The sequence below is a fragment of the Nyctibius grandis genome, chromosome 2 (genome assembly GCF_013368605.1).
Source record: "Nyctibius grandis isolate bNycGra1 chromosome 2, bNycGra1.pri, whole genome shotgun sequence".
In the NCBI taxonomy this organism is placed as follows: domain Eukaryota; kingdom Metazoa; phylum Chordata; class Aves; order Nyctibiiformes; family Nyctibiidae; genus Nyctibius; species Nyctibius grandis.
Genome location: NC_090659.1, coordinates 96362103 through 96388482, shown reverse-complemented (window position 1 = coordinate 96388482; position 26380 = coordinate 96362103). Strand labels below are relative to the sequence as shown.

The following is a 26380-nucleotide window of genomic DNA, read 5'->3' as shown; positions in this document are numbered from 1 at the left end:
AACCATCAAACAGATTTTGCCGTTGCCAAACAATGCATAATCATTCAGCACGGTTTGGCACAACTGGCGGCCTTCCCGTTGGAAAGATCCTTTAGTGCATCAGTACAAAGACTCAGTGAGCTCTGCATCCTTAGGGAGTGCATGGTCTCAGGAGCCAAAGCTGAAGTCATTATACTGGTCAGTGTGAAGAAAAGCACTTGGGTATACTGCTTTCATTATTAATTAATCCTCTTGCTAGACAGTCAGAGGCTTAATAAAAGTAATAATGTATTGTTAAATCACAATAAAAACAAGCAAAAAAAAAAAACCAAACAAAAAAACCCAGAAAGGATTTGAAGTTTTTTTTCTCCTGAAAAAGAAAAGGCACAACAACAATGGCAAAAAGAAGGTTATGAGAGGCAGTAATAAAGATGCAAGAAACTGTTTCCTGTAGATAACTTACCTGCACAAACCAGCTTGTGTCCTGAAGCAAGACAGCCACATTTACATTGTGCAGGGGCACAAAGCCTAAGCCAAGAAAGCCTGCTGGATAGGAGATGGCTCTGCTCAGAAGACACATTAAGCAACCCCACATCACACTATCAAAACCAAAGGATGGTGCAAAGGATGATCCTAAGATACCCAGTGGGTACCTTGATAGTCATTAGTTCAAGCCAGAAGTGATTGTGCTGCACTCAGGCTGGCCTTGCATGAGGTATCTGCAACACGATCCTCAAGACTTCCCTTTACTGAAGAACATGCTAACTCAGGCAGGACACTGCAGGAATGCGTTTGCCCTGATATAGGACCCAGAACAGCTTTATGCATTTATCTGGCACCATGCCTGGCCTAGAAAAACAGAACACCTAGAAAACAATGTATTGAGAAAGTAAAGGGCAGTACAGGACTCTTCCCATGCACAGAAACAGCAGCAGTAGTTGTCCTCTACTCATGCTACCTCAACTTTCTACCACATAGACAGAGGAGATTCCCTAATTTAAGTTTGGTATAAAGCTTTCAAAGGGATGCTGAATTCAAACAGAGCACAGTGCCTAGAGAATGAGCTAAACTATTCCTTGTGAAATTACTTCTTCTGATGGGCCACCCTGAAGCAGAAACAGACCACAGAAATACAGAATACGATTGCAAATCCTATAACATAAATAATTTAAAATAATTACAGAACAATACGTTACTATTACAAATGTCTAGTAGGACTTTATTTCTTCACCATACAAAAATTGTTCTGCATTCTCCACTTGCAATCTAAAGCAGAAAAATAGCAAGCAACCTTATAGGAAATGCTCTTAGAACAAAAATTCCGAGGATACACAAAGTGAAATTATTGCCTCCGTGAAACAAAAAACAAGGATCAACATTTACATTTCATTTTATGCCCTTTTTTCCACAGGCAGATTATAAACCATAAATCAATAATTTTGCCTATGCCTTTTGATACACTTTGGAAATTTAAGTGAGATTTTGCCACACCCATGATAAATCAATTAAGCCATTTATTAATTATCCAACTTTTGGATACGTGGTCATCCGTTTGCTGTTCTATGACACAGCATCTCTACAAATACTGCTTCTAAAAAGGCAATGCTTCCTTTCAAGTTCAAACTGACACAGAAATGTTCCTTCTTCCTCCCCCATAGCATCCAAATTCTTCTTTCTTTTTCCCTTTTTTCCCCAAATGACTCATCTACTGATGCCTCAGAAAGGGCACTACTTTGTTTTACTCTAATTACACCTCATAATTTTAAATTCAATAGTTCTGGGATAGGCTTTCACAAAAGGACAAAAGAGATTCTCTGCTTCTCTTAAAAAGGAGGTGATTAGAGTTTGTTGAGATTGCAAGCTGACTCCTGGAATATATTCTACTGACAAAAAACTTGACGCAAACAAAAGTACTCCTAGGGTGGACATCTCTGCTTTAAATGCAAATTAAATTTCCATTATTATGGAAGCCTCTCTTTGTAAAATTAACATAACTTCTGCAGAAAATGAAGTCAGAATGCTTTCTCCTGAGAATTCCAGTGAAAAAATAAAGCAGGCTTACCTCCTTGTCTGCCTTTATGAGGTAGTAAAGCATCAGAAATAAAGGGTCCATTGGTGTAACAAACAGCAGGCGCCCATCTAAGTAACAGATATGTAAAAGTAAGCTTAGTACCAAGAGGCACAATATATTGACTTTTTTTTTTTTAAGGATATTTTTCAGGAGTATGGGCAAGAAGAGGAGAATTTTTTTTTTCCGTTAACTATCCCAATATTTTTATAAAATGGGCAGGAAAATAGTATTTGTGATTGTATATTAAAAATACAGAGATAACTCAATTCTCAACCCTGCCAAACCAAAGCACAAGCTCCACTGCAGCTCTGCTGGCTTCAGGCACTTAGTTTTGCCTTTTTCCAGACTATATTAAAAACAGCAAAATGGAAGCTGCCCTCTATTGGCAGATTGGGGTGTAACACAAACTTGTCCTGGGATACCAGATATATCCAGTATACTCCACCTGAAACACTGGGCAAGGCAACACTGTGCTGGCAGAAGAGGTAGGCAGGGCAAGAAAGAATTTCAAGAGCGAGTTAAGTTAGAGCTGCCTCTCATCTGTAAGGGGAGAATCTGCATGCAGTCTCCTAATAGAATAAAATAAACTTAAATAGATCAGAAAATATGGCTCAGTATGTTGTATTCAAAGTTACACACAAAGGAACAACTTGGTCTCCCATTGAAACAGACACCTCTGCCCATCTGGAGCTCATTGCAGGACAATGGCTTAGTCAGGCTTTTTGTATAATAGTAGATAATTGGAAACAATGTAACATCAAGGAAATTCACTAATGAGACCCAATAACTGATGACAATTTGACATTAATTAGCAAACTAAACGCAAATAAATGTATTTTTTTCTGTTTTAAATCACATGATTAAGATAATTAAAGAAAAGGAAATCCTACTGTGATGGCCCTAAAACTAACAAAAAATGGGGCGGGAAGAACATGGTTTGGGCAAAGCTGATACCCAATCTAACATCTGCATTACTAACATGATGCATTGCGTGAGGCAAAGCAAGCATCAGGACTACTTACAAACATGAAAGCTTTGATAATAATACTGGAGGGAAAAAAAAAACACTAGCCACTTTCTCAAAGCTTCCATTGAAATGCTTTCCACTATACCTCCAAGAAGAGATATTTTTATTTGTTCTGAAGAGTTCAGACTCACTATGGGTGTATAAAGACCCCTGCCCTTCTCTGCAGATAACAAAATAATTTGCTTTAACTGCAAACACACAGCTTTTTTGTGTTGTTCTTCCCCTGATCATTTCAGAGATGCAGCAGCCCTAACACTGAGGAACAATTTTTCCCCCTGTATCTTTTAAAAAAAACTGAGGCGATGATTCCTTAAGGCAACTGTTTCCCAAGGGCCAAAACAGAGGTTAGAAAGCGAGAGGGAGAATACAACATGGACCTAACTGGGAGCAGGGAGCAGACCTAGTCTTTTGGCTCACCCCCAAATGGAGCAAGGAAAAGCTCACAGACATACCGCTTGCATTGCTATATGCACCTGCAGAGGATGTTTAAAAGTTTAAACACACTTTGGGATATTACCATTAAAGAAGGCATATGTCTGGTGGGGTTGCATTTATTTATTACTATAAATGGTCTTTTTGCTAGTTTAAAAAGGACAAAATAAATATACCTTCATCTCCTGAATTAATACTTATTGCTTGGTCTATGGATATGCTGGCAGAGAAACACTACTCCAATGACATCCTTACTGATAAAGGATTGTTAAAGCTGTCTCAAGCAGTTACATAAGTTTCCTCCTCATTTTCACAAAGGTGAGCTAGGATCAGAGGATGACTGGGATGGTATAGACAAGCTCAGACAAAACACAGAAATGGCATCTTCAGACAGCAGGTCTATCCTGAGATCCCAGCACTCACACAGGGGACTACAGACGTAATTAAAAGAAAGTAAGAACATATAATCCAATGCTTGGAGCTCTAACACACCACTCTGCTTAGCTAGCTAAGGCCTTCCAGCCCTTTTTCCCTTCTGTAGGATAAAACATATTTTACTTACACTGAGGACTTGCTGGTCTGATTGACAAGGTAGGCTAAGTATTTTATGGCACTTCAGTTTAAATACAATCGAATGACTTCCCCCTCGCCCGCCTTCCTCAAAGACAAATGAACATCTGTCTAATTGAGGCTGCCAAAGGCAGCCTTTTAAAGCGAGACCACAAAGCCCCCAGCCCTGGTTAAATCCAGATGGCAAATGAGTGTGTCAGAAGGTAGGGATGTGATGCAGCATGCCTCAAACACTAGGAAAAACACCTGTAAATTTACTAGAAGAGAGAAGGAAGGTCTGTGTATGAACATTAGTTACAGTTGGGGGAAAGACAGGTTATATTACTCACCTTGTTGAACAGTCTGACCTATAAACCAGGAACGATATTCCTCATGAAAAGCTTTTACTTCAAACAGCTGCTGTGCACCACTATTGAATAAGTAAAGGGTTGCTTCCCCTGTTGAAAAGAAATCTGGTTTGTGTTTGTAAGCTTTCACAAAAATCAAAAGAATACCCAATACATCTGAAGAATGTGCCTTATATACATACAGACACACAAACATACACACATTCTACATAAACTCACTACAAAGAAAGCTCAGACAAAGAAAACTATTATATACAGATGTTCATTTACCAGCTCTATAAACCAAACTGAATTTGAATCAATAAATAAGATGTGTGAATAGTTCATCTTACTACACAAAGCATTGATGCAAACCCAAATCAAAATCTCTCAAGAAATCAGCTTTTGTCTGTACTGAAGGGGGAAGGTGGAAAGCAAGAAAATTCCCTTGCCTGCCATCATGTTTGTCTCCAAGATATCAGGCTCTGGGTTAGGGGAACAAAAGTCTCAAACCTTCAAGTGACAATTTGAAGTAACTTTTTTTTTGTGCATCAAAATGGATTGCTGATGACTCAGTACAGGTAGACAAATAAGGTGAACAAGGAAGCTAAAAGAAGTTGCTTTGAAGTGCCCATTAGACTCTTGATAGTTTGGAAAGGAAAAGGAAAGCTTTATTTTAGCCCACTCCTAGCTCTGCCATTTCACATTAGTTCTGGGCTATAAGGAAAGGGTGATGAATATGCTGCGCACAGGATCGGCATTTTCCATATCTAAAACAGGAAGTTGCCAGAAGTACAGAAGGAGTCACCGAAATTTGGTCAGCTGAGTCTGTTGGCTGGACTGGTCCTGTCTTGGTTATCAATCCATCTACAAGAGACAACAGCAACTACAACATGGCCGTCCTGCTCAAAACACATAAATTGCAAAGCTGCACTGACTTGCAGGTCATGGGCTGGCTCAAGAAAGTCTCAATGTAAGCCCCTGCAAGCTGATGTCAGCGCTGCTGTTCTCAGTCTGCAGAGATTCCTCGGTGCGGAGGGAGGTCAGCTAAAATGGGCAGACACATCTCTTCCCCAAAATGACTGATAATGCATTTTTCCCCCCTCTATCCAAAAGGCTGACCAGATGTTTAACCTCACCTAAAGATATAGTTTCAGCTCTCTGATAATTTTTCTTTTGGGAAGGGGAGGAGTGAAGAATAGATATAAGGGGGAGCAGAGGTTTTAGTCATTACCATGTGCTTCTCAACAAGGGTCTATACCATAGTCTGATCAGTGCCAAACGTCAAACTACCCACAAAAGTGCTCACTGAACAACTTAAGACTCCTACCAGTGAGCACGCTAGCCAAATGCGGTGATGAGCCACGAAATCTTGGGAAAGAGACCATTCCTGTTGCCTAACTCCAGCTCCCTAGTTTATTTGCTTATGTTAAAAGGACAGTCCCCACAGGTTACCAACAGTCTTATTAGACAGAAACTCCAGGGGATGGAGAGAGAACCTAGGCAGCTTTGCTCACAACTTTACCACTTCAATTAGTTGCTTAAGTCTTGTGATACAGTTATTTCCCTTCTTTTAGTTCAGCACTTTGAAAAATGCTTCTTGTGGTGCTTCTGAATTTCAGGCTGAACCCTAGTTTATAGTCTTTGTAATGAATAGAAATCCTGTCCTTTTTACCTGTCTATAAAAAGGACCACGCATATTTTTATTTAATAAACTGCTTTGCATGAATTCTATAGTGTGCTGAGCCCTTCAGTGAGTATTTATACAATATCTGGCATCAACAATTCATCTGTTAGACCCAAACGTAAGGAAAATACATTAATAGAGTGTTCTCAGTCCTTCCATTTTCAGATCCTATACTTATAACAGGCTACGTAACTGAAAGGCTATGCAGGTCTATAAATAAGCTCCTGTAAATTCTAAAGGAACACACCCAGGCAATCATTGTACTTTAGGTTTTCCCCAGAAACCTTCCCCAAGAACGCTGATTCTACAAGGTAAACAGATCTCTTCTTCCACAGAGAAAAGCAAGTTAATATCTATGCTTTTAAAAACATAACAAATTAGAAAGCAAATACAATACAGCAGGTGGAAAATATCAGTGTCTATTCATTCCCACTGTAAATGAGAGCAATCAAGAAACAGGTATCGTGATGAGTAAGTGATTTTACGTCCCGTATCTATTGGTTTTAATTATTTTTCTCTTTCAAGAACAAGTAGCAGTTACTATATTGTGACATTAAAATGTACCTGAAGACACTAGTTACAAACATATAAAAATATAAGCAGTGAATTTCAAAACAAAAACATACAACTTAAATCTATAGGAAATAAATGAGCTTATGAAAAGAAAAAAAAACAGCATGAAACGTGTTTTTCAAACAAAATATGTTAATCCTAACAAAGGCTTACTGCAAGTTTCTGTTGCAGTATCTCATACTCCAATTATTACATTACTCATGTAATAATAACAAACCCTTGACAAAAAGAACAATCTGAGTAGAAGAAAGAAACAGTGGGATGGTGGTGTCATTATATCACCTGCATTTGCTGGTCTTTACAATGTATTGTGAATTCAAAGTGCCTCATCATCTATCATCAAGAAAAGAGACACCACCACTTGGATCAGGCAAAGAAGAAAATTAGATTTAAAAATTAAAAGACTCAAAAAGCTTGGTAAGTATAACTGAATAACTTCTTCTTACTCTGACTATTTATTTTATAGCATAAGATGAATGCTACGAAGCCTAAATTTGGATTAAAAAAAGGCCAGGCTCAACACCCAACACTGTAAGCTCCCCAAAATTAATGCACTTAAAAACAGAACTTAAATTACACCTCTTTTTTTGTGCTGCCAATATTCCTGATGAATAAACAGTCCTACCAATTAAAATTACAAAAGAAATCCTAAATGTTTGCACAGCATTAACTATCTGGCATCACCAGCAGTATCTTTGGCTCGTAAGACTTATACTATCATCATTATTTCAGCTTGAAAAATATGAAGCTTTTGGTGGTGGAGGGAATCAACCAGAACATTTACAGGTTCATGACATAATTCCAAAACTTGCCTGTGCTTGGATTGCAGAGTTTTGTAAACAAAGGTTCGCTGTCAGGTGTGTTAGGGGGGTCAGTAGCAGCCTCTGTAGGGAAAGAGGAAAAAGTTATGAACTTGTAAATTGAGAAGTATTTCACGTTCAGCCATGCTTCTCCAAGACATTCAGAATTAACTGGATTGACGCTTTTTGAAAACTCACGTATTTTCTGCCTAAAAGTTATATGCCTCAGCCCAAATTCGTCCTACCTGATCACAGCACCTAAATTTTGGATTCCAGAGTTCCTGGCATTCTCTATCTGCCACAGGAAAGATACGCACTTGGGGATGATTTAGATTTTGAAAACCACTTCGCCCTAGAGAGCCTCAGGCAAGAGAGCTCCTAAGCTTTACATCTCAGTTAAGTAAGATGAACTGATATGTTGCCATGATTAATCACAAAGACAATGAGAATGCTTTGGTAAGTTAGGCCAAGCACAGCACCGACATTAAAAAGTTAAAAGTACAAAAGGTAAAATATTTGTGGGAAGAAACAGTGGTCCTCTAAAGCTTTCAGGAAGTCAGATTACGCAGGAATATGGGGCAGGAATTGTCTGAGTGGTTGCTACTTCTGTGAAGAACATGCACACTTGTTTATCTGTTATGTACAATCTTGAAAAATAAAGAGCGCATTTAATTCCCCCCACAGGAAAAAGAAGCTGAGAGAATACAGCACCTCTGGCTTAAGCCTCTGACAGTTGTTCCCTTTTCTGTGTCTAAGCAAAAAAAGACGAAAAGCAAAGCCACAAAAGTACAATTTCTCTGTGAATTTTTTTTAAAAAAAAGAATAGAAATGAAACAGCTTCCACAAGGATGCTGATTCAAGTCTGAAAAAACATCTATAAGGATCCCCAGTTAATTATATTCTATCCAAGTTCTCTTTGTAAGGAAAGTCTAACTTATATTTATGAAAACAACTTCTCACATCTGAGTGAAGAGCAACATGACAGCATCATCTCCCTTAGCTTGCACACTGCCAGTTCTGTCCCAATCCCTTTCATATAGGCATTCATCAGAGCAAGGAAAATTACTAAAGCATTTCACGTACATAACCAGTACCCACGCCCCAGAGAATGGACTGACAGGGATCAGGCTGACGTTCGCGTTATGGTGCTGCTGAGGACAGCAGAGAGGAGCCGCAGAGGTGGGCTGCACAGCTATTCACAAGGGAGGCTGCTGGAAGGAACAGAAGTGCAACATTGTCCTCTCCCTTTCAGTAGCATGCAGGAGGTTTGCAGAGAGGGAGATAGCACAGTTCTCTTCTATGGAAAACAGGGAAGTAGGAACCTCAAGTACAACCAAAAATAGCTGTCCTCCACACTGGCTGAGAGCCTGTCCCCAACACATCCGGAAAGGACAGGTGGACTTCTCACAGGCTGTTCACTGGCACCTCAGTGGCAAAAAAAGCCCCAAATAACCCTCATCTTTCACATCCATTCCTGGTTATTGTTGTGTCACAAACAGAAATTGCCCAGATAAAGACATAAGCAGGGCTTAAAAAGCATGTGTGTTTTGTGATAAAGTGTTGGAGGATAATAGTTCTCAGAGTGGTTCAGAGAATTTACAGTCTTTTTCCTCCCCTGAATTTTTAGCTGAGTCTTCAGGTGGCTTGAAAAAGTGCTTTAAAAAGTTTAAATATAAGTTGAGGATTTTTCACAGAAAAAGTCTGTATTTGCTAACCAGACTTGCTTCATATGCTGAAACATAAACACACACAGTTGTCAAGCAACATTTGCCCTGGCAATGGCAAACTTCAAATTTCTCAAGCTGTGTGTATTTCAATTCTTGACCACAGTTTAACATTAGTGTATTTTTTGTTACTTTTTAAAACACTGCAGTGATTAATGACAGTGAAAGAAACACACTGCATGTGTTTACTTTGATGTGTTTCACATGAACATGTTAAAATATACACACTAAATATGAGTTTGAAAATTTAAAACAAAAAGCAAAACAAAAAAAAACCCAAAGGAACTTTTAGCGCTCACTTGCTCTGCTTTCTTCATGCATAAATTTATGAACACTGTGAATGAGTCCAGCTGAGCCCTAAGTTGCATCTTGTATAACGTGAACAATTAAGTAGACAATCCTTCCCAAAGTAGCTGTTTTTAATGAAGTTCACATCTTTATTTAGTTGGTATGTTCTCTTCCTAACCTTCTAGTAACACACTGAATTCATCCATCCCCACTAAGCCTGGGAGACACCTGTACGTAGAGAGCACTCAGTGTGACAAACCCAAGGGATACAGTGTCCCATCTCTTCCTCATCCATCCTCTGCCTTCCCTATTCAGATAACCACTCCCCATCACTAGGGCCTGCCCTATGTTATCCCAGGCTCAGCACCCTCTGCTCTGCTCCTCAGTATATGCAGCCTGGCCCTGCAGCTGCCTTGGCTCAGCCAGTAGCTCTTCCCCCTGTGAAGAGAAGCACAGCTCTGCCCATTTAGTTCTTTGGTCCTCCCCAGGCTCCATGGGGTTCATCACTGCACAGAGGACAGCAGTGATCATATCCCAATGAACAGTCTGAGTTGCAGCCTTCAGTCCCAGTATCTTGTGCTGATGGGATCAGAGTATACATCACATTCTCCACGCAGCTGCCACTGAAGATGGTTTACCAGAAGGGACACACACATGCGCACATACACAAGAAGAAGGGAAGGAGCAGGCAAAGGCAAAAGTGGTTTCTCTGAGTTTCTTTTACCTTTAGTTTCCCCAAAATGTAGGCAATACCCCGCTCCATTTCCAGGGGCATTTGAAGTATATTTTTGTTACAGATTGGCTCTACTAGATGTTAAATTGGCAGATTAAAAGATGCAATTGGGAGAATGCCTGCTTGGAAAACTGGATGCAATATTAATGTGGCCTTAAGGGTGAAGAAGGCCTATTCATCTGAATTTAAACACCTCATGCCTAGGAAAATGATGAGCAAGGGATTTTTGAAGTTAATTTGTGAAACCTAATTTGTGTGTGTTCTGACCTTTAGCCAAGAAAGGTAACTGGATTTTCTTTAATGTCATTACATTTATCAGTCCTTGTATTTGGGCAAGGATCTCTTATAGCCAAGTAAATAAAGACTTCTTAAAAAGCAGTACTATAGCAACTTTCTAGCAAAACTAAGAGTTAAACTAAGTCTTTTTTGTTGTTGTTTTTTGCTTTACGATTCACATCCAGATAAGAAATAATCTTACAGAAAATAAGCAGACAAAAGGGACATTACAGGAAGAGCTTTTTTTTTTGTTAAATCCTGAAGGAAAACATCAGATGATAGCCACTACGCTTACTACAACAGTTTCCACAGCTCAGTCCTGAGAAACTTGTTCATCTACAAGAATAACAAGTGAGAGAGGTAAGACCTTTTTGTGTTAATATCACACTCTCTACCAACTGTCTTGCAGCTGTAAGCTGCAGTCAACACACAGTCAGCACAGGTCAGCTTACTAACAGATGTGCCAGTACAGCAACCTATTCTCCTAGGACAACATTCACTACAAGGATGCAAACAACTGATACAAGGGTACAGAGGGGCTCAATTAATCCCGTCCCAGGGAGGCATCTCAATTAGCAAGCCACTCTCTAAATTGCCAGGGAAGACAGATGACAGGCACTTTCAGGAGGCAGCTGAACCCACCTAAAGCCTAAATCCACCTGTATCATCCCCTGCAAGTATATGCCTCTGTCTCCACTGAGCTTACAGACACCTCCAGCAATGCAGAATGAATCCAGCTGCAGTACCGCTACAGCTATACCAGAGGAGCCAGTTCTGAGGTAAGCACAATGCAGGACAATTAAATGCCAACACTGGGCTGAGAAGTAAGTCTACTTTGCTTAAGTTATAGGCTACTGTTCATTCACTGTGAACCACATCACACAAAGTCCATCGAAAAATGTGTGTGATATATCCATCAGTTGTACTGGAGTCTACAGACAGAACCTCAGAATCCTGAAGCTGAGTGAAAAAGACTATAAAAGCTTAAACAAAGCTTTCCATTACAGGAAAGGAGAAAACCCTATCCTATTTCGTGGAGATCAGACATACAACCAGGCAAATTCTATAAAATGTATAAACAGAACAAAGTGAAAATGAACCAGCTGTCAAAGGATTTCTGGCAATAATTTCTTCCACAATGGATAGATATGAGGCACTAATGAATCTGGCCATTAAAAAAAAAAGGGTTAGCTGGTACAGCAACATAGTAAATTGGAAAAGAGCATAAAACTTCCACTAAGATCTATGAAACTGTTATGGATGATGCAAGGTCTATTCACCTTTTTAAAAAAAAAAAATTGCTTATAGAATACTATATATAACAGACTAATATCAAGTTATATGGAATTCCCATGCAAAAAGCTGCCAGCCAAGCAAGCAAAAAGGCTGTAAATATCTGTCAATTGCGTAAGAGGAAAAAACCCTCTGAGAGCACAAATTTCCCTACCACCATCACCCTGAAAAAAAAACAGGATTATTTAAAAGTCTGGAAATATAAAGTTAAGATTTCATTTAAAAACAGATATTAAACCATACGTCACCTATACAAGCCTTTTCCATTCCCTTCTTAACTTCTAACCGTGCACAAAAGGTGTGTCAGATGGAGACATTATGATGAAGCCCATTAAATGGAAGCCCATTTTATGGAAGACTTTAAAACTATGTAGCCTAAGGGTACAGATATGTTAAATCTAATAATAATTTTATATAGGTTCTTTTTAGAATCAGTCACTCCTGAAATAAATGGTTTTGATTCAGTGCTTGTGTCCTCTTCCTGCAGCATGCCATGAAAAAAGCCCAGTGAAAATTAACTAATAAATCCAGTACTTTGTATCACCCAAACTTTTGACAATTTTTATAAGCTACAAGGTAATTAACTACTAGCATAATTTATGAATTCAGGTATGCACAGACTGAGGATACAGTTTCATGAAGGGCTTGGAATGACAAAGATCACAGGCCACTGAAAAGCAAGAGTCCTGAGGTCCTGACCTCCGCTCCCTCCTTGTGCATCTCTGCTGCTTTCTTTCCCTCAAACCTAGCAATCTCATGGCCACACAGCAAGTTGGCTCAGTTCACTGGTCCAGCTGAGAAATAACCAGTCACAACAAAGAAGTACCCATTTTTACCCAGATCAGTAAGCTATTCTCTCTCACCATATGGTTACATGATCACAAGAACACAGGGACAGAAACCGTGGCAGGAGCAGATGGCATAGAATACAACCTACCCTATATGTGACGCTGGGGTCTTTGACCAGTGTAAGCTGATGAGAAAACTAGATCGGGTGTGACTTTACAGAGGTGGGAAAGCAAGAGACGAGCCACAAGACTACATTGTTTCTTCATTGGCTCACAATACTCTCAGGGGAGCAGTAAATGGCACACAGCTCGATTTACCTTGCAAACACCCTCTTTTGCAGGTACTTATATATAAGGTATGGCTTTGCACTTGCACACACTTGATTTTTGGAAATATCTTAGTTGTTACTCAGTTATGTTAACTTGATGTCACCTCACCACCTTACCCTCTCCTTGACCATATATAGTACTAGCTTCAGTGAGGGGACTTTTGCCACTCCTGTTGTAAAAGACAGAATGGTTATCGGTTTGGTAATCACAGCATTTATTATTTGGTGTCCTAAGGAAATAACGTTTAATGTGACATAATTTACACCCCTTAAAGTCTTTCTGGCTCCCACTTCACCTGAAAATCCTACAATAAAACACAGTGATATCTAAAAATGGCACTGTTTTCTATCTTGAGCAAAACTTCACATGGAAATGCTACTAGACGGTTTGAGCAGTCTTTTGCTCCAATACACAGCTATACAATAGAGCTAAATACTAAGACTTCTACCTGAGAGCATCTTTTGGCTTCCCCTTATGCTGGCACAGTTCACTTCTTAGGCAAAAAAAACATGTTCATGGACTCAGCGGCAGCAATGGACAGTACTAACTCATCCATAACTGAAATCTAGATGCTAGGCAGATCATGCAGGGGGCGGAGACGACTGAAGAAGAGGTCAATCTTGAGAAGTTCAAGAACAGGTTATCACTTTAAAGGATAAAAACTTCAGACTTCCCTTCTCAATATTTATAGGGTCAACACTGGTGCAGCTGTATTACTGGCTGAATCAGCCCTATTCCCATGTGCAGAGAGGCCTAAGTTGGCATAATTTGGTCTTTTCCAAGCCAGATGGCAGAAAGCAGAAGTAGGGAGATGGTGTTACACATTAAAACATCTCTTTTTAGTTATTTTATTTGCTATGCTTCCTTCTGGCTCCTTAGCTTGCCAGTTATATCTGCTTTATACACAGCTGAGCTCAGTATGCCTTTTAAGAGATGACATATAAGAAATGGTGCAAATTACCTGCAGGCAAAAGGCTTTGTTCAGGAGATGCAAATGTCAATTTAGGGGGAGGTTAAGTAAAATATGCCCACAGAGTGCTAACTTCTAAAATAAGCGTATTCACATTCACCTGATTAAAAAGGAATATAAATATGTCCACATATTTTATGTAATCTTTCTAATGTTTTAAGTCAGCTGTTAAAAAACATACATATTTGTTTATTGCAAACATTATTTCCAAGTTCTTTATCTAAATTATGCTGGATGTATTAATGTTAAGTATCCTGCTCAATTTTGACATTCATTACAACTTCTGAATCAAGCTACCTAACAGCCCAGCAGTGTGGTCTATTTTGTAGCAGATAAATTGAACTGTTTTTTAAATGCTAAATAAAAGCATGCATCAAAGCTTTAAGTGCCAGGTGCAAGAACGGGAAAAAAAAAAAAAATAAAACCTGTCTACTTCAGATTTTAAAGCAAACTACTCTTAGGCATTAAGTATTCCAGAGCTTCTTTTGCTATGACATCTTCTCTCAATACGACCCAAAATTTTCAAGTCAAGTGCCTCCTCTGTTGTTGCACAGAGACAAAAGTTCCTTAGTCTCATTTGAAAAAAATGAAGGATTAATTTAATGTGTGCTGATGCCCTATGGTTTGGCATCACAGTGCATTTATTTCTGCCTCCATCTGACTTTTGGCATATATGAGATTTGTTCAAACAACTTGCCAAGTCTAATGTGAAACTGCTCCTTTTATTTTTAAATAAGTAATTCCTAAAAATAATAGGATTGTTAAAGTTCCCTCCCCCCTTGCAATCCTTCCAGTGCTATTCATATGTCAGTTCCCATAAAACAATAAAAAAGCTAATCAATTTACTGTTTAAGAAAACAGCAGACTGAAAAAAAGTACTCCACTAAACTTGTCTAGTTCAGAAAAATAAAGGTTGAAAATAATTTTCAGCTTGCAGCTAACCCCTACTTCTTTTCCTAATACAGACAAACACAGAACAAACTAAATACAGCAGTCTTAACTTTAGGTGTAGAGTGGAACACTAGACTCAGAAAACTGCCTTCAATTCCTGACCTGTTTGCTAAAACCAGTGAAGGATATAAAAAGTTCCAGTTCTGACATAACACCTATCCCTGAGAAAGTGTACTGAAAAGAGACTGCCCTTCACACCCATCCTGTTAAGCAGCAAGTGTGATTTTGGTTGCTACTGGTAAGACCAGTTTGACCCCATTACATAAGAATGCTTATTTGTTATACAGAGCCCAGATCAGATCTATGTCATGCACAGCAACTTCATCTTAGTATTTGAGGGCTTTCCAGAGCCCTGCCCTTAGAACCCTACAATTAGGTGGGGTATCGGTATTATCTCTCTGTCTAGAAAATAATGTCTAGTTCTTACGATGTTCAGAGAAAACATTAAAAATGGTAGTTCCATGGGCCCAACTCACAAAGCAAGTAGAAATTTCCTATACGCAGATTATAAAAAAAAAACCTCATTGGTTAAGGTAGTAGGATTTTTAAAAAATGTACATGAATACTCAGTAAACACAGACAGAATCTCCTCTACATTAGCAACTTTCTAGCTGTGAGATGGTCAGGTTTTAATTCTCAGGAGCTACTTCTTCTACCTTGTAACTGTTCAGTAGCTAGGCTAATACAACAGGAAGCCTGTACAGGAAGCTCTACATTCTCAAGGGTAAAGGGGGGCTCGGATACATGGGTAATACAACATCCCTGATGATCCAACTACAACGAGAAATGCAGAAAAGCACAATCTGGAAACTCAGCCACCAACCAAACTCCACGTGAGTCCTTTAGGACTTATTAGCACTTTGGTGTCTCTGTACTGTAATTCCTCCAGAAGTCCAGATTCAGGAGGTCTTCTTAACCATCGACGTCAACTAGCCTGCACAAAGCAAGTTCAGATCTGGATTTCCAGCCAAGCTAATAAAATCCCCTGGAACATGGAACACAGCACAGAAACACCCAAGTGGCTCTGCACAGAGCCAGCTTGGGTCCATCAGGACTTATTAGTTCAGACACCGTCTGAAAGCAGCTGCACTGCAAAGCTGGTCCTGGAAACAGCAGAGATGTGCTAACATGGCACAGCACTTGAACTAATAAACTGTTAGTGCTGAGCCGAGTCTGCTCTAGGCCAAATCTGGTGCCTGCATATCCACAGCATAGTTAATCTGCAACTGGAGAAACTGTCCAAAGAGCTGAGACTATTTCAAGCCCAGCAAGCACAGCTCTACCCCTACCCACATGCCCAAGTTTTCTCTCTTCATCACCTCCCTCCATGTGACCAACCCCTCCATCTACCCTCTTCCTGTTTGTTCATCATTTTCTCTCTCGACTATTCACATCCATTTATCAACCTTCCTCTAAATGTTCATGATAAGGCCGCACAATGTACACCAGCAACTTCCAGCCTTTCAGGAGAAATTAACATGGCTCCCACTCTCTCCTCATCCTACCTTCTCCATCAGACCAACACTTTCTGACTCCTCTCCTCCTGACTTCTGGCTTCTGCCTTTGTCCTGCCTTTGGTGTTTCAATCCCTAACACAGGAACAATAATGCTTATAAAAACGAAACAAAAAGATGATTGTATTAGCAAATCAAATCACCCTGTCTCCATGGAAAAAAATAAATATCAGCAGAAACACCATCACAAGAGCTCTCACCAGCACAAGGGCAGGCTACTACTTCTGAAGGTAAAATTTGCTACCTCACCTAGAAGGTGCTTACCAGCCAGCCCAGATATGACTGTCTGAGGCTCTCCTTTCCCCTTCCTCCTCAGGACTTTCCTTATGTGACTCTCCCATGTCAAACAGCCTGAGTGTCTTGGTGTGGCAAAGGGCTGGTGAGAGCAAAGACTGTCATCAGGCTGCTGCTAAGAACAGTGAACAAGGAAAGAATGCCATAGGAAAGCATGAGGGTAAGCAAAGACTGACTGAAATGAAGCACAGGGTGACTGGCCTGCTGACTGAATATCAACTTTGCCTCGGAGCTCAGGCAACTCTGCTCCCCCTTCCCACTTTCACCCACCTCTATAATCCATGCAAAATACCTGCTGAGCTCTGTGGTTTGCAGCTCTGTTCTATGACGTGTAGGCATGAGATGGACACTAATGATCAAAGTTTTACAGTACTGGTAATATAATGATAGAGTTAACCACTTGCAACAGAAAGTGACAAAGACTGTGGCCTAGAACAGTTCAAGAGGGCTGGGATAACACGCATCATTGGTGAAACAATCACTCAGCTGCATTACTCTTCTAGCCATAATCATGACTTTAACAAAGAACATGGGCAGTTCTAGCCGACAGAGGAGATTCCTTGTTTCTCAGCTGTTTCCAGAACACTGAAATCAATATAAAAATTAAGGAATCAGAAACAAAATTGAAATTTATCTCCTCAGTCATCAAACATGCTCTGAACAGCAAAGCAGCAATTTATTGTCTATGCAATATAACATAGTGTATCAAAGTGTACTGAAACAAGGAAATTAGTAATAATTTTATAACCTTCAATACCAAAGCAGACAAGCATACTCTTGCTCACTTTCTACGGCAATTAGAAAATGAAATCTGTCTGCTTTTCAGCTGCTGTGCTCCAGATGTCAATCCAATGTTGTCAGTTGCTGACGTCTAAGTCAGAAAGAATCTCAGCTTTCTCTTACATGTGCTTTTTACACAGTTAAGTGTTTCTACATATCACATAAGCAGCAAAACCACGGTCAGAGACTTGCGCAAAATCTGACAGATTCTCAGAACAATGTAATAACTAAGGAATCAGAGACATGCACCATAGTTCAGAACTCCAGCCATCTTTGCCTTGTTCTAGGAAGCTACTGTTGAACCTCTAACAGTCTGAATGATTGAAAAATACTGGTACTTAAGAAAGCAAATTTCAGCTCTCATTGTTTTTATTCTACACTTCTGACAGACCTCATTCTTTTTTACACTAAGATATCTAGCCTCTTTGCAGAACTAGTCACCATCTCCATCCTACGGGAACTTTTAAGATGTCACAGTCAAAGCAAGATGAATGGCATATATCCAAGTGGGGATGCTATTAGGTTGTGTAGGACGGTATACATTATTAACCTTACAAGCTGTTCGAGGAGGCAGACTACCTAGGTGAGCAGTTCAAACTAACTTAAGCACTTGAAACTGGGACCTTAGAAAGTGCCTTTATTACAAGAAAAGTTTTGGAGCTTCTTGCACAGCATTAAAACACACTTTTCTCCTTCCTCCCACTATGCAAAGGATAATGACCACAGATACAAGAAGATAAACAGATTTACACCTAGAAGGTGTTGGTAGACTTACTAACAAATGGTATCAATCTCACATTCAGAACCAGATCCGGGGATTATTTACACCAGCCATTTTTATGCATGTATGTAGTGTAATGCCATGTGGGTATAATGAAGATATAGATTGCCATATGAATAAAATTTAACACATTCAAAGAAAAAGCATTTTTGTTATAAATCCAACTGCATCCATCTTCATTCCTAAAAGTAATCAGGTCTTCCTACTACAAATTCTGCTAAATTGCCAATGAAGAACTTCTGAGATCCATTCAAGAAAGCAGTTTAGAAATGCAAAACTTTGAAAAGTGATAGACTTTAAAAATCTCTTTTCTGAAAAAAAAAAAGTTAAAACCAAGTTAAAATAATTAAATCTATTTCATTTCAGCATTCCTATTCATATGACTGGCAAGTCTCATTAGCCATGGAGTTCTGAAATTATCAGCCACATACTTTTTTTTTTAATCACTATGTGCTTTCAGGCTCTACTAAGGCTTAATAAACTTTCTTACAGGTCTGGAGTACTACATAAATTTTGTCAGAGCTGTGCTGGCATAATTGGTAATACAAACTGTCTGGCTTCATGAAAGTTACAAGCTCTGGCTCCAATCCTGCAAACACTTACTGAAGAATTTTAACTTACTGCACAGAACTGACTACTCATGCATAAGTTAAGCATATTTGTAAATATTTGCACAGTATGGACATCTGTTGGCATAGCCAGTCATCTGATGCAAGATTCAGCTTTAAATCCTAGTCTGCAGAGAGTCAATATTAAAAAAAAAGAATTCCTCACTTATAAATTCCTTTCTTAGGCATCAAGCATGTCAGATACCAAAGGGTGGAACTGAAAAGTTAAAATCAGAGGAAGAGAGGAATCAGTGAAACCATAACAATTGGTTCTGATTCTCATGTAACTAGAGAAGCCTGGTTTCTTATAGATGCACGTCTCAAGACTGAGCTCCTGCCTTGTTTTCAACCATTGCTGAACTAAGGTCTTGCTACATCTTTCCTTCAGTGGTGCCATTTATAGCATTTCTCACATCATCACAGACATTTTCACAAAGCTCATAAAATTACTTCAATGAGCTCCTCCTTTTTATCAGGTTTGGTTGAAATTAAACACTCAAAAGTTCTGGGTGGGGTAAGAAACAGACAGTACAAAAGCTGATCCACAGATAATTGTGTAAGTTGCATTTGCTTAGGAAACGAAACTAAAAAAAAAGCACTTATGAAATGCCTCGTTCCTTAGTGTCTTGGAGTTTGCGCACATCCTGGTTTACTCATCCTCTTCGACACAAAAACCTTTTGTGATCTGTGAATTTAAAATTTTAAAACCTGATACTAGGCAGAAATAAACGTAAAGGGGAAAAGGCATCTTCCATTTATTCAGCACTAAGTGACAGAAACTAAGCCTATACAGTGTTTAAGGCCTTGTGCATATTGCATCTGCAGAGCTGCCATGTGCAGGTCTGCTTCTTTAGCCCATAGAGAGGAGGAACTGAGATCTCACTCTGGTGTAGGGTTTATGGTTTCCAAGGAGATTGTTTTAAAGCTGAGGCTTAGGGCACTAAACTGTCTCCTTCAAAAAATGCAGGAATGGACTAAGGGGATGGAGGCAAGGTGGGCTGCCAGCAGCAGGGACATGATGGTGAGGCTCCATCAGGGACCTCGATGACAAGACCTCTCTTCTACAACTCCTCTCCCCAGGGCTCACAACGCTGCTTGCAAAGCAGGGGCAAGCTGACCTTTGGAAAACCCTAATGACACGCAAAAATAAAACACACAGATGCAGTGCGGGAAACAGGGCCGCTGGAGAGGAGAGGGGGGTACTCTGTAGGGCCTTGTGTAAAGGCTGTCTCAAAACGTCCTTACCACACCACGGCTGGGGCTAGCTGCACACAGCAGCCCAGGGACCTGTCCCAGCCCCCGGAGAAAGGCACCTGCCCGAGCGACGGCCCAGCCCCGCCGCGGTGCGGGCAAGCACCGCCAGGGCCAGTCAGCGGGGCGCGGTGCAGAATGAGAGAGAGATCGGCGCTGCGGCAGAGCCTGTCCCACCTCGGGGCCCCGCTGGGTTACCTGGTGCAATGAGCACCCACTGGCCAGGGTGCGCGTCCCCGGGACGCCGCCTCGCGCTGTGCATGCTCCGTACGCGCCGGCCGCCGCCCACGCTCCCGCCGCCGCTCCCGCAGCCGCCGCCGCAACATGGCGGCCGGGGCGGGGCCGCACGGGATGGGCAGCAGACGCGCGAAGACGCGCCGCGCGCTGCTGCCCGCCTGGCGGCCGCGCGCCCCGCAGCCCCCGGCGCGGCTGCAGGACGGCGCCACCCCGCAGGCGGAAGGGGGGGAGGGGGCGGCAGCAGGGCGCTGAGATGGCTGGGGCTGCGCTGCCGCTTCCCTCCTGCCTCCCCCTCCTACGTGGAGGGAATGGTACAAGCCACTGCGGGCGGGACGAGGAGCGTCAAAGCCTCTTCTGTCCCCCCGCCCCGTCAGGGGCCTGCGGGCGGCTGGGCGTGTGGGGCGGGAAGCGCCGGGGCGGGAGGGAGGCAGGCAGGCAGGCAGGCAGGCAGGGAGGGAGCGCTTCAGAGCTCGCATCCCCGCCCGTCTTCCCCCTCTCGGTCCAGGAGCGGACAGGCAATAGGGCTGCTTTCCCATACACGCATTCTCCCTCACACCGTGAGGACTGGCAGGCAAAGGCTTCCTTTTAACGCTGTCCCATCGCAGGCCGGAGGGTGACCGTTTTGTAAGGCTCTGTGGCAGGCGCTCGGGCGGCCATAGCTGAGCGGTGCCTGCCACTGCCCCATCGCCGCCAAACCCTGGCAGGAGGCAGCACCTCTGAGGAAAGCTTTGTCTTGAGACGGGGCACAGCTAGGATTAGGCGTGATGAGTTTGGACCTAAAGGCAGAAATGCAGGGCCACGGCGGTGATAAACGGATTTGAACATCTGACGTGAGGAAAGGCTGAAAGCTGGGGCTGTTCAGCCCGGAGAAGGGAAGGCTCAGGGGGGGATCTTAATCCATATGCATAAATACTTCATGGGGGGAGTAAAGAGGATGGAGCCAGGCTCCTCTCAGCGGTGCCGACTGGCAGGGCTCGAGGCAAAGGGCACAAGCTGAAACGCAGGAAGTTCCATTTAAACATGAGAAGAAATGCCTTTAGTGTGCAGGTGATCGAACAATAGAGCAGGTTGTCCTGAATGACCACGAGGTTGCCATCCGTGGAGGTGTTAGAAACCCGACTGGACATTGCCCTCAGCACCCGCTGTAGCTGGCCTAGCCCTGAGGAGGGAGCTGGACTAGACCCTCTCTAGAGGCACCTGCCAGCCTCTGCCATTCTGTGGAACTTTGGTCCTCCAAGGCTGGGCATGGGTAGAGCCAGAGTCCCTTCGTAACAGTCATCCTCCCCGTGTATAATATGATCCTGTTAAATAGGTCCTATACCTTCAGATCGCACCAAGGAGCCATAGTCACAAAATAAGATCCACACCGATGCATATTTTCATACATACATACATACATACATAAACTTAGCTTTACCAACACAATAATGGGTTGATTGCCACCATCCCAGATATTTAGGAGACAAATATTATATGTTATGAAAAGTATACATATCAGTTGTAAATCTCAGAGATATGAAACAAATACAAAAACATACTAACATCTATGCCCCAAAACAGAGCAGAACTAACCAAGGCCACCATATGCAAAACAGCTGAGTTGATGTAAGGCTGAAAAAAAGAATTTCCTGAAGTTTAAGCATATACATTCATAACTCTGAGATTACCTTAATCTAAATTTGTTTTATTTTAATTTTCCTGATTTTTTTTCCCTGCTTGAAGGAGGGCAAGAACCAAGTGCCGAAGACCACACCGCACCATGTGTTTTGAAGAAGTCCCCACTGAAATCACTTGCTTTCAAACTGATTGCAATTTGCCGTAGCATATGCCTGGATTGCAGCATTCACTGATGGGTCTTGTAAAACCCTCCTCAGTACTTGTGTTAGCAAAGAGAGAAAGAGGCTCCCGAGTGTTCCACTGTAATCTGTACAAGAGCACTGGGAGAGCAGAAGAGAGCCGATTACTGTGTTTGAAACCTTCCTAGAAGTAAAGCCTTCCATATGGAGAAAAGGTTCTCCATAAATAACAACATCGATTTGGCCTCCAGTCCTGAAAATGACAACGAGTCGCAGGCTGTTGTACACCGCTGAGCTTAACAAAGCTCTGGAAAAGCCAGGAATCCAACCTGCAAGCCTTCAGGTGCAGTGTGTGTGGGTCAGGGTCAAGTCTGGAGGCATAATCTGCAGTTGGTCCAGACATCCTATTTCCTCCCTGGCTGTGATGTGTGATGGAAATGTTATAGCAAACATTGCTGTACATTTACAAAAACGACTTATTAAACTCACATTTTTCAGAGCACTGATCCATCCTTATTTAGGCACCTGGTAAGCAAGCTAATTTCCAGAGGTGCTGAGTACTCCTAACATCAATTGAACTGAATGGACGTTCCAGCTGTTCGTTCCTTTTGATTTATGAGCATTTCCCATAATCTCTAGATGCATATTGGCCCTGGGATCTATAATGTCCTTTTCCAGGAACTTTCAGATAGAAATGGTTTTCTCAGATACTTCAAAATGCCCCAAATGGAAATTCTCAAATGGGCCTGAAAAAGGCTCTAGAATGACATCAGGTTTGGAATAAAAATAATGCAGTAATTTATACATATTAAATATTTAAAACTTTCCATTGTTATGCACACTTGTGATATACTATCTGCTTTATAAACAGAGGATATACTATATCATTATAAACAAAAGATATACTAATTAGAGATTTCTGTCAGGAGCTGATGATGCTGTAATCTTATTTGCTTAAGAATTAAATACTTTCCCTCCAGGCTTGCCAACACTTTTAAACCTTAGTGATATCTCCCAGAAAGAAAATGGTGAAGTTTAAAACACTAGACTGACCTGAACTGCTGTGGTGATATCATTGTTAATACTCGGGTCTTAATTTTACACACATGGGTATTCTCATTTGGGTCCGTATGACTCACCACATCCAGAGAGCTAAATGCATGCAATGTGGGACTGCATCCTATCTGAGGACAATCATTTTACACTTTTCAGAGCCATTTGATATGCATTCGGACTTTACCTGCACGCTGTCCATTCGTTCATTTCTGCTAGGGCTGCTTCTAATAATCCAAATGTCTGTGCAAATGCAAGCATCCCCTTTTGCCAAACAAAAATGACTTACTTGCTGCTGCCAAAGAAATGCTACCTTTGTCCACCTCCAGCTGCGGAATTTACCCCTTCCTCCTCCCCTACACAAGCTTTAAGTGAAGCAACTTTTAAATCTTGCTTGGAGTGAGAAACGAAACAATGTTTAGAAAGAAGCGTGATTCATTGTGAAGTCAGGTTGTCATTTAAAAGACAAAAATGTTTCCACTTATGATTATGTTTCATTTTACAGTGTTTCAACAAACAAATTACTCTTATAGGCCAAGTTTGTCTATTTTATGCTTCAGTGGTTCAAACATTTACAAGCATAACTTTAAATCCATTCATCTGCACATTGCAGGGTGAGCTGTGTGTATGCAAGTGTTACATTCCACTCCAGTAAAAGGCCTATTGGTATGCGTACCTTCAGCTGAGGTACCAGGATAATTATGATGAATTTTAAGTTATCTAGTTCGAAATACTGTTCTCTGTTCATCACAGGTAAAATTATTGGTTTGTTTGGTTTTATTCAAAACAAAATACGTGTGACATTGAAACAAACTGAAGATATTTTATTCAGTCTTTTTTTTTCCTTATTTTTCTTCCCGTTAGGCAAGAATCACACCCCTTTATCCTCACAACTAGTGGTGGATACACACAAAAAAAGAAAAGCAATAGATAAATATTGTCAGCTGGCAACAGCGGCAGCAGCGGCAGCGGCGGCAGCGACTGAGGTGAGTGGAGGCGAGATCGGGCTGTAGCGGTGGTTTCCGTACTCTGCCCGCCCCGCCCCGAGCAGCAGCCCCGAGACCCGGAAGTTCCCGGCAACGAATCAGGAGAGGAGGGGGCGTAGCACCACCCCCTGTGATCGGGTGATAAAGAGCCTCCTGGAGGACAGGGACGAGTCCCTGCCCAGAGGGTACAGGGGGAGTCAGCAGTGACTGGGTGTGTCCCAGGACGGGGGAGGGCACAGCCCCAGGGGCATGGCAGTTTGCGCAGCAGTTCTCGCAGGCAGGGCGGGCGAGCAGGGTAGGCGGGCAGGCAGGTATGGTTTCCACTCGGCGGGGCCCTAAGTCCCTTGCGGGTGCCAGAAAAGACATGGCAACCCAAACGGACCTGCCGCGGAAGCATGCGGAGGTGCAGGTGGAAGGCTGCAGGGAGTGCCAGAGCCTGGCCCTGGCACTCGAGGGTAACGGAGACCTCACCTGTGTGAGGGGCGAACAGGTCGATGACCTGATCTCCTTGGTGGCCCAGCTCAAGGAGGAGGTGGAAAGGTTGTACAAGAGCATCCCAGGAAGAGGATGGCGGGCAGTGCTGTTCCCTGCCTGTCCTGGGGAAAACGGACTGGCCTAATGCTCCCCGGGTAGTGGAGGATCCTCTTCCTCCTCCACAAGGAGCAGGAGGAGACCTAGGGGAGGGGGGTGAATGGAGGCAGGCCCCTGCTCGGGGTGGCAGGCGAATCCCATGCCGACCTTCCTCCCCTCCCCATGTCCCCCTGCAGAATAGGTATGAGGTGCTGGAGCCTGAGCGTCTTCCTGAGTGTCAGGAAGACACGAATCTAGATGAAAGACCCTCTACGGGACTACGTGAACAGAAGCAACCGAGTAAGAGGGTTGCAACCAGCTCCAAAAAGGAGAAAAGAAAAGTAATTGTTATAGGCGACTCACTGCTAAGGGGAACGGAGGGCCCCATATGCAGGCCAGACCCGACTCACAGGGAAGTCTGCTGCCTCCCTGGGGCTCGGGTAAGGGATGTTGCCAGGAGGATTCCTCAATTGGTGAGGCCCTCTGACTACTACCCACTATTAGTATTCCAGGTGGGTAGGGATGAGACTGAAGAGAGAAGTGCCAGGGCTATCAAAAGGGTCTTCAGGGCCCTGGGGCGTTTGGTAAAGGGGTTAGGTGCGCAGGTTATATTCTCTTCAATTCCTTCGGTGTTTGGTGAAAATAGGGAAAAGTACAACAGATTAATATGTGGCTAAGAGACTGGTGCCGTAGGTGGGATTTTGGGTTCGTTGACCACGGGTCGGCTTTCATGGCACCAGGCCTGCTTATGCCGGATGGGGAACAGCTGAATCAGAAGGGGAAAAGGGTTATGGCCCAGAAGTTGGCAGGGCTGGTTAAGAGGTCTTTAAACTAGGTTCGATGGGGGAGGGCGATAGGACCAGGGCAGCCACAAATGAACCTAGGGGTGACAGGCCTGCGTCAGGGGCAAGGCCGCTAGCCCAGCTGAAGTGTGTTTACACCAATGCACGCAGTAAGGGCAACAAACAGGAAGAGCTAGAAGCCACTGTACAGCAGGAAGGTTATGATGTGGTTGCCATCACAGAAACGTGGTGGGATGACTCTCATGACTGGAGTGCTGCTATGGATGGCTATAGTCTCTTTAAGAGGGACAGGCGAAGCAGGAGAGGTGGTGGGGTAGCATTGTATGTTAGGGAGTGCTTAGACTGTGTCAAAATTGAGGAAGATGGTGAGGATGACAAGGTTGAATGTTTATGGGTGAAGATCAGGGGGAAGGTTGGCAGGGCGGACATTACGGTGGGAGTCTGTTATAGACCACCCAACCAGGATGAGCAGGCGGACGAGGCGTTTTACAAGCGGCTGTCAGAAGCCGCCCGGTCCCCGGCCCTTGTACTCGTGGGTGACTTCAACTTGCCGGATGTCTGCTGGAAATACAACATGGCAGAGAGGAAGCAATCTAGGAGGTTCCTCGAATGTGTGGAGGACAACTTCCTCATGCAAGTGGTAAATGAGCCCACTAGAGGTGGGGCCCTGCTTGACCTGTTGTTTGTGAACAGAGAAGGACTAGTGGGAGATGTGAGGGTCGGTGGCCATCTTGGGAGTAGCGACCACGAAATGTTAGAGTTTTCGATAGTGGGGGAAGTAAGGAGGGGCAAGAGTAGAACTTCTGCCTTAGATTTCCAGCGGGCTGACTTTAGCCTGTTTAAGAAGCTGGTGGACTGAGTCCCTTGGGAATCGGTCCTGAAGGGCAAA

The 26380-nt window shown here is 42.5% G+C and overlaps 1 protein-coding gene across 2 annotated transcripts in view; it reads right to left on the bottom strand.

The window, feature by feature from the left end:
* Positions 1-20377, bottom strand: part of RNASEH2B (ribonuclease H2 subunit B) — a 40144-nt gene extending 19767 nt beyond the window's left edge. For both annotated transcript variants that reach the window (XM_068425214.1, XM_068425215.1), the window contains exons 1-4: positions 20245-20377; positions 7478-7549; positions 4409-4516; positions 2042-2118 (exon numbers count right to left, since the gene is read on the bottom strand). In XM_068425214.1, the coding sequence (XP_068281315.1) occupies positions 2042-2118; positions 4409-4516; positions 7478-7549; positions 20245-20308 (321 nt within the window). In that variant the 5' untranslated portion in view covers positions 20309-20377. The remainder of the gene's footprint in view (positions 1-2041; positions 2119-4408; positions 4517-7477; positions 7550-20244) is intronic.
* Positions 20378-26380: the final 6003 nt, after the last annotated feature.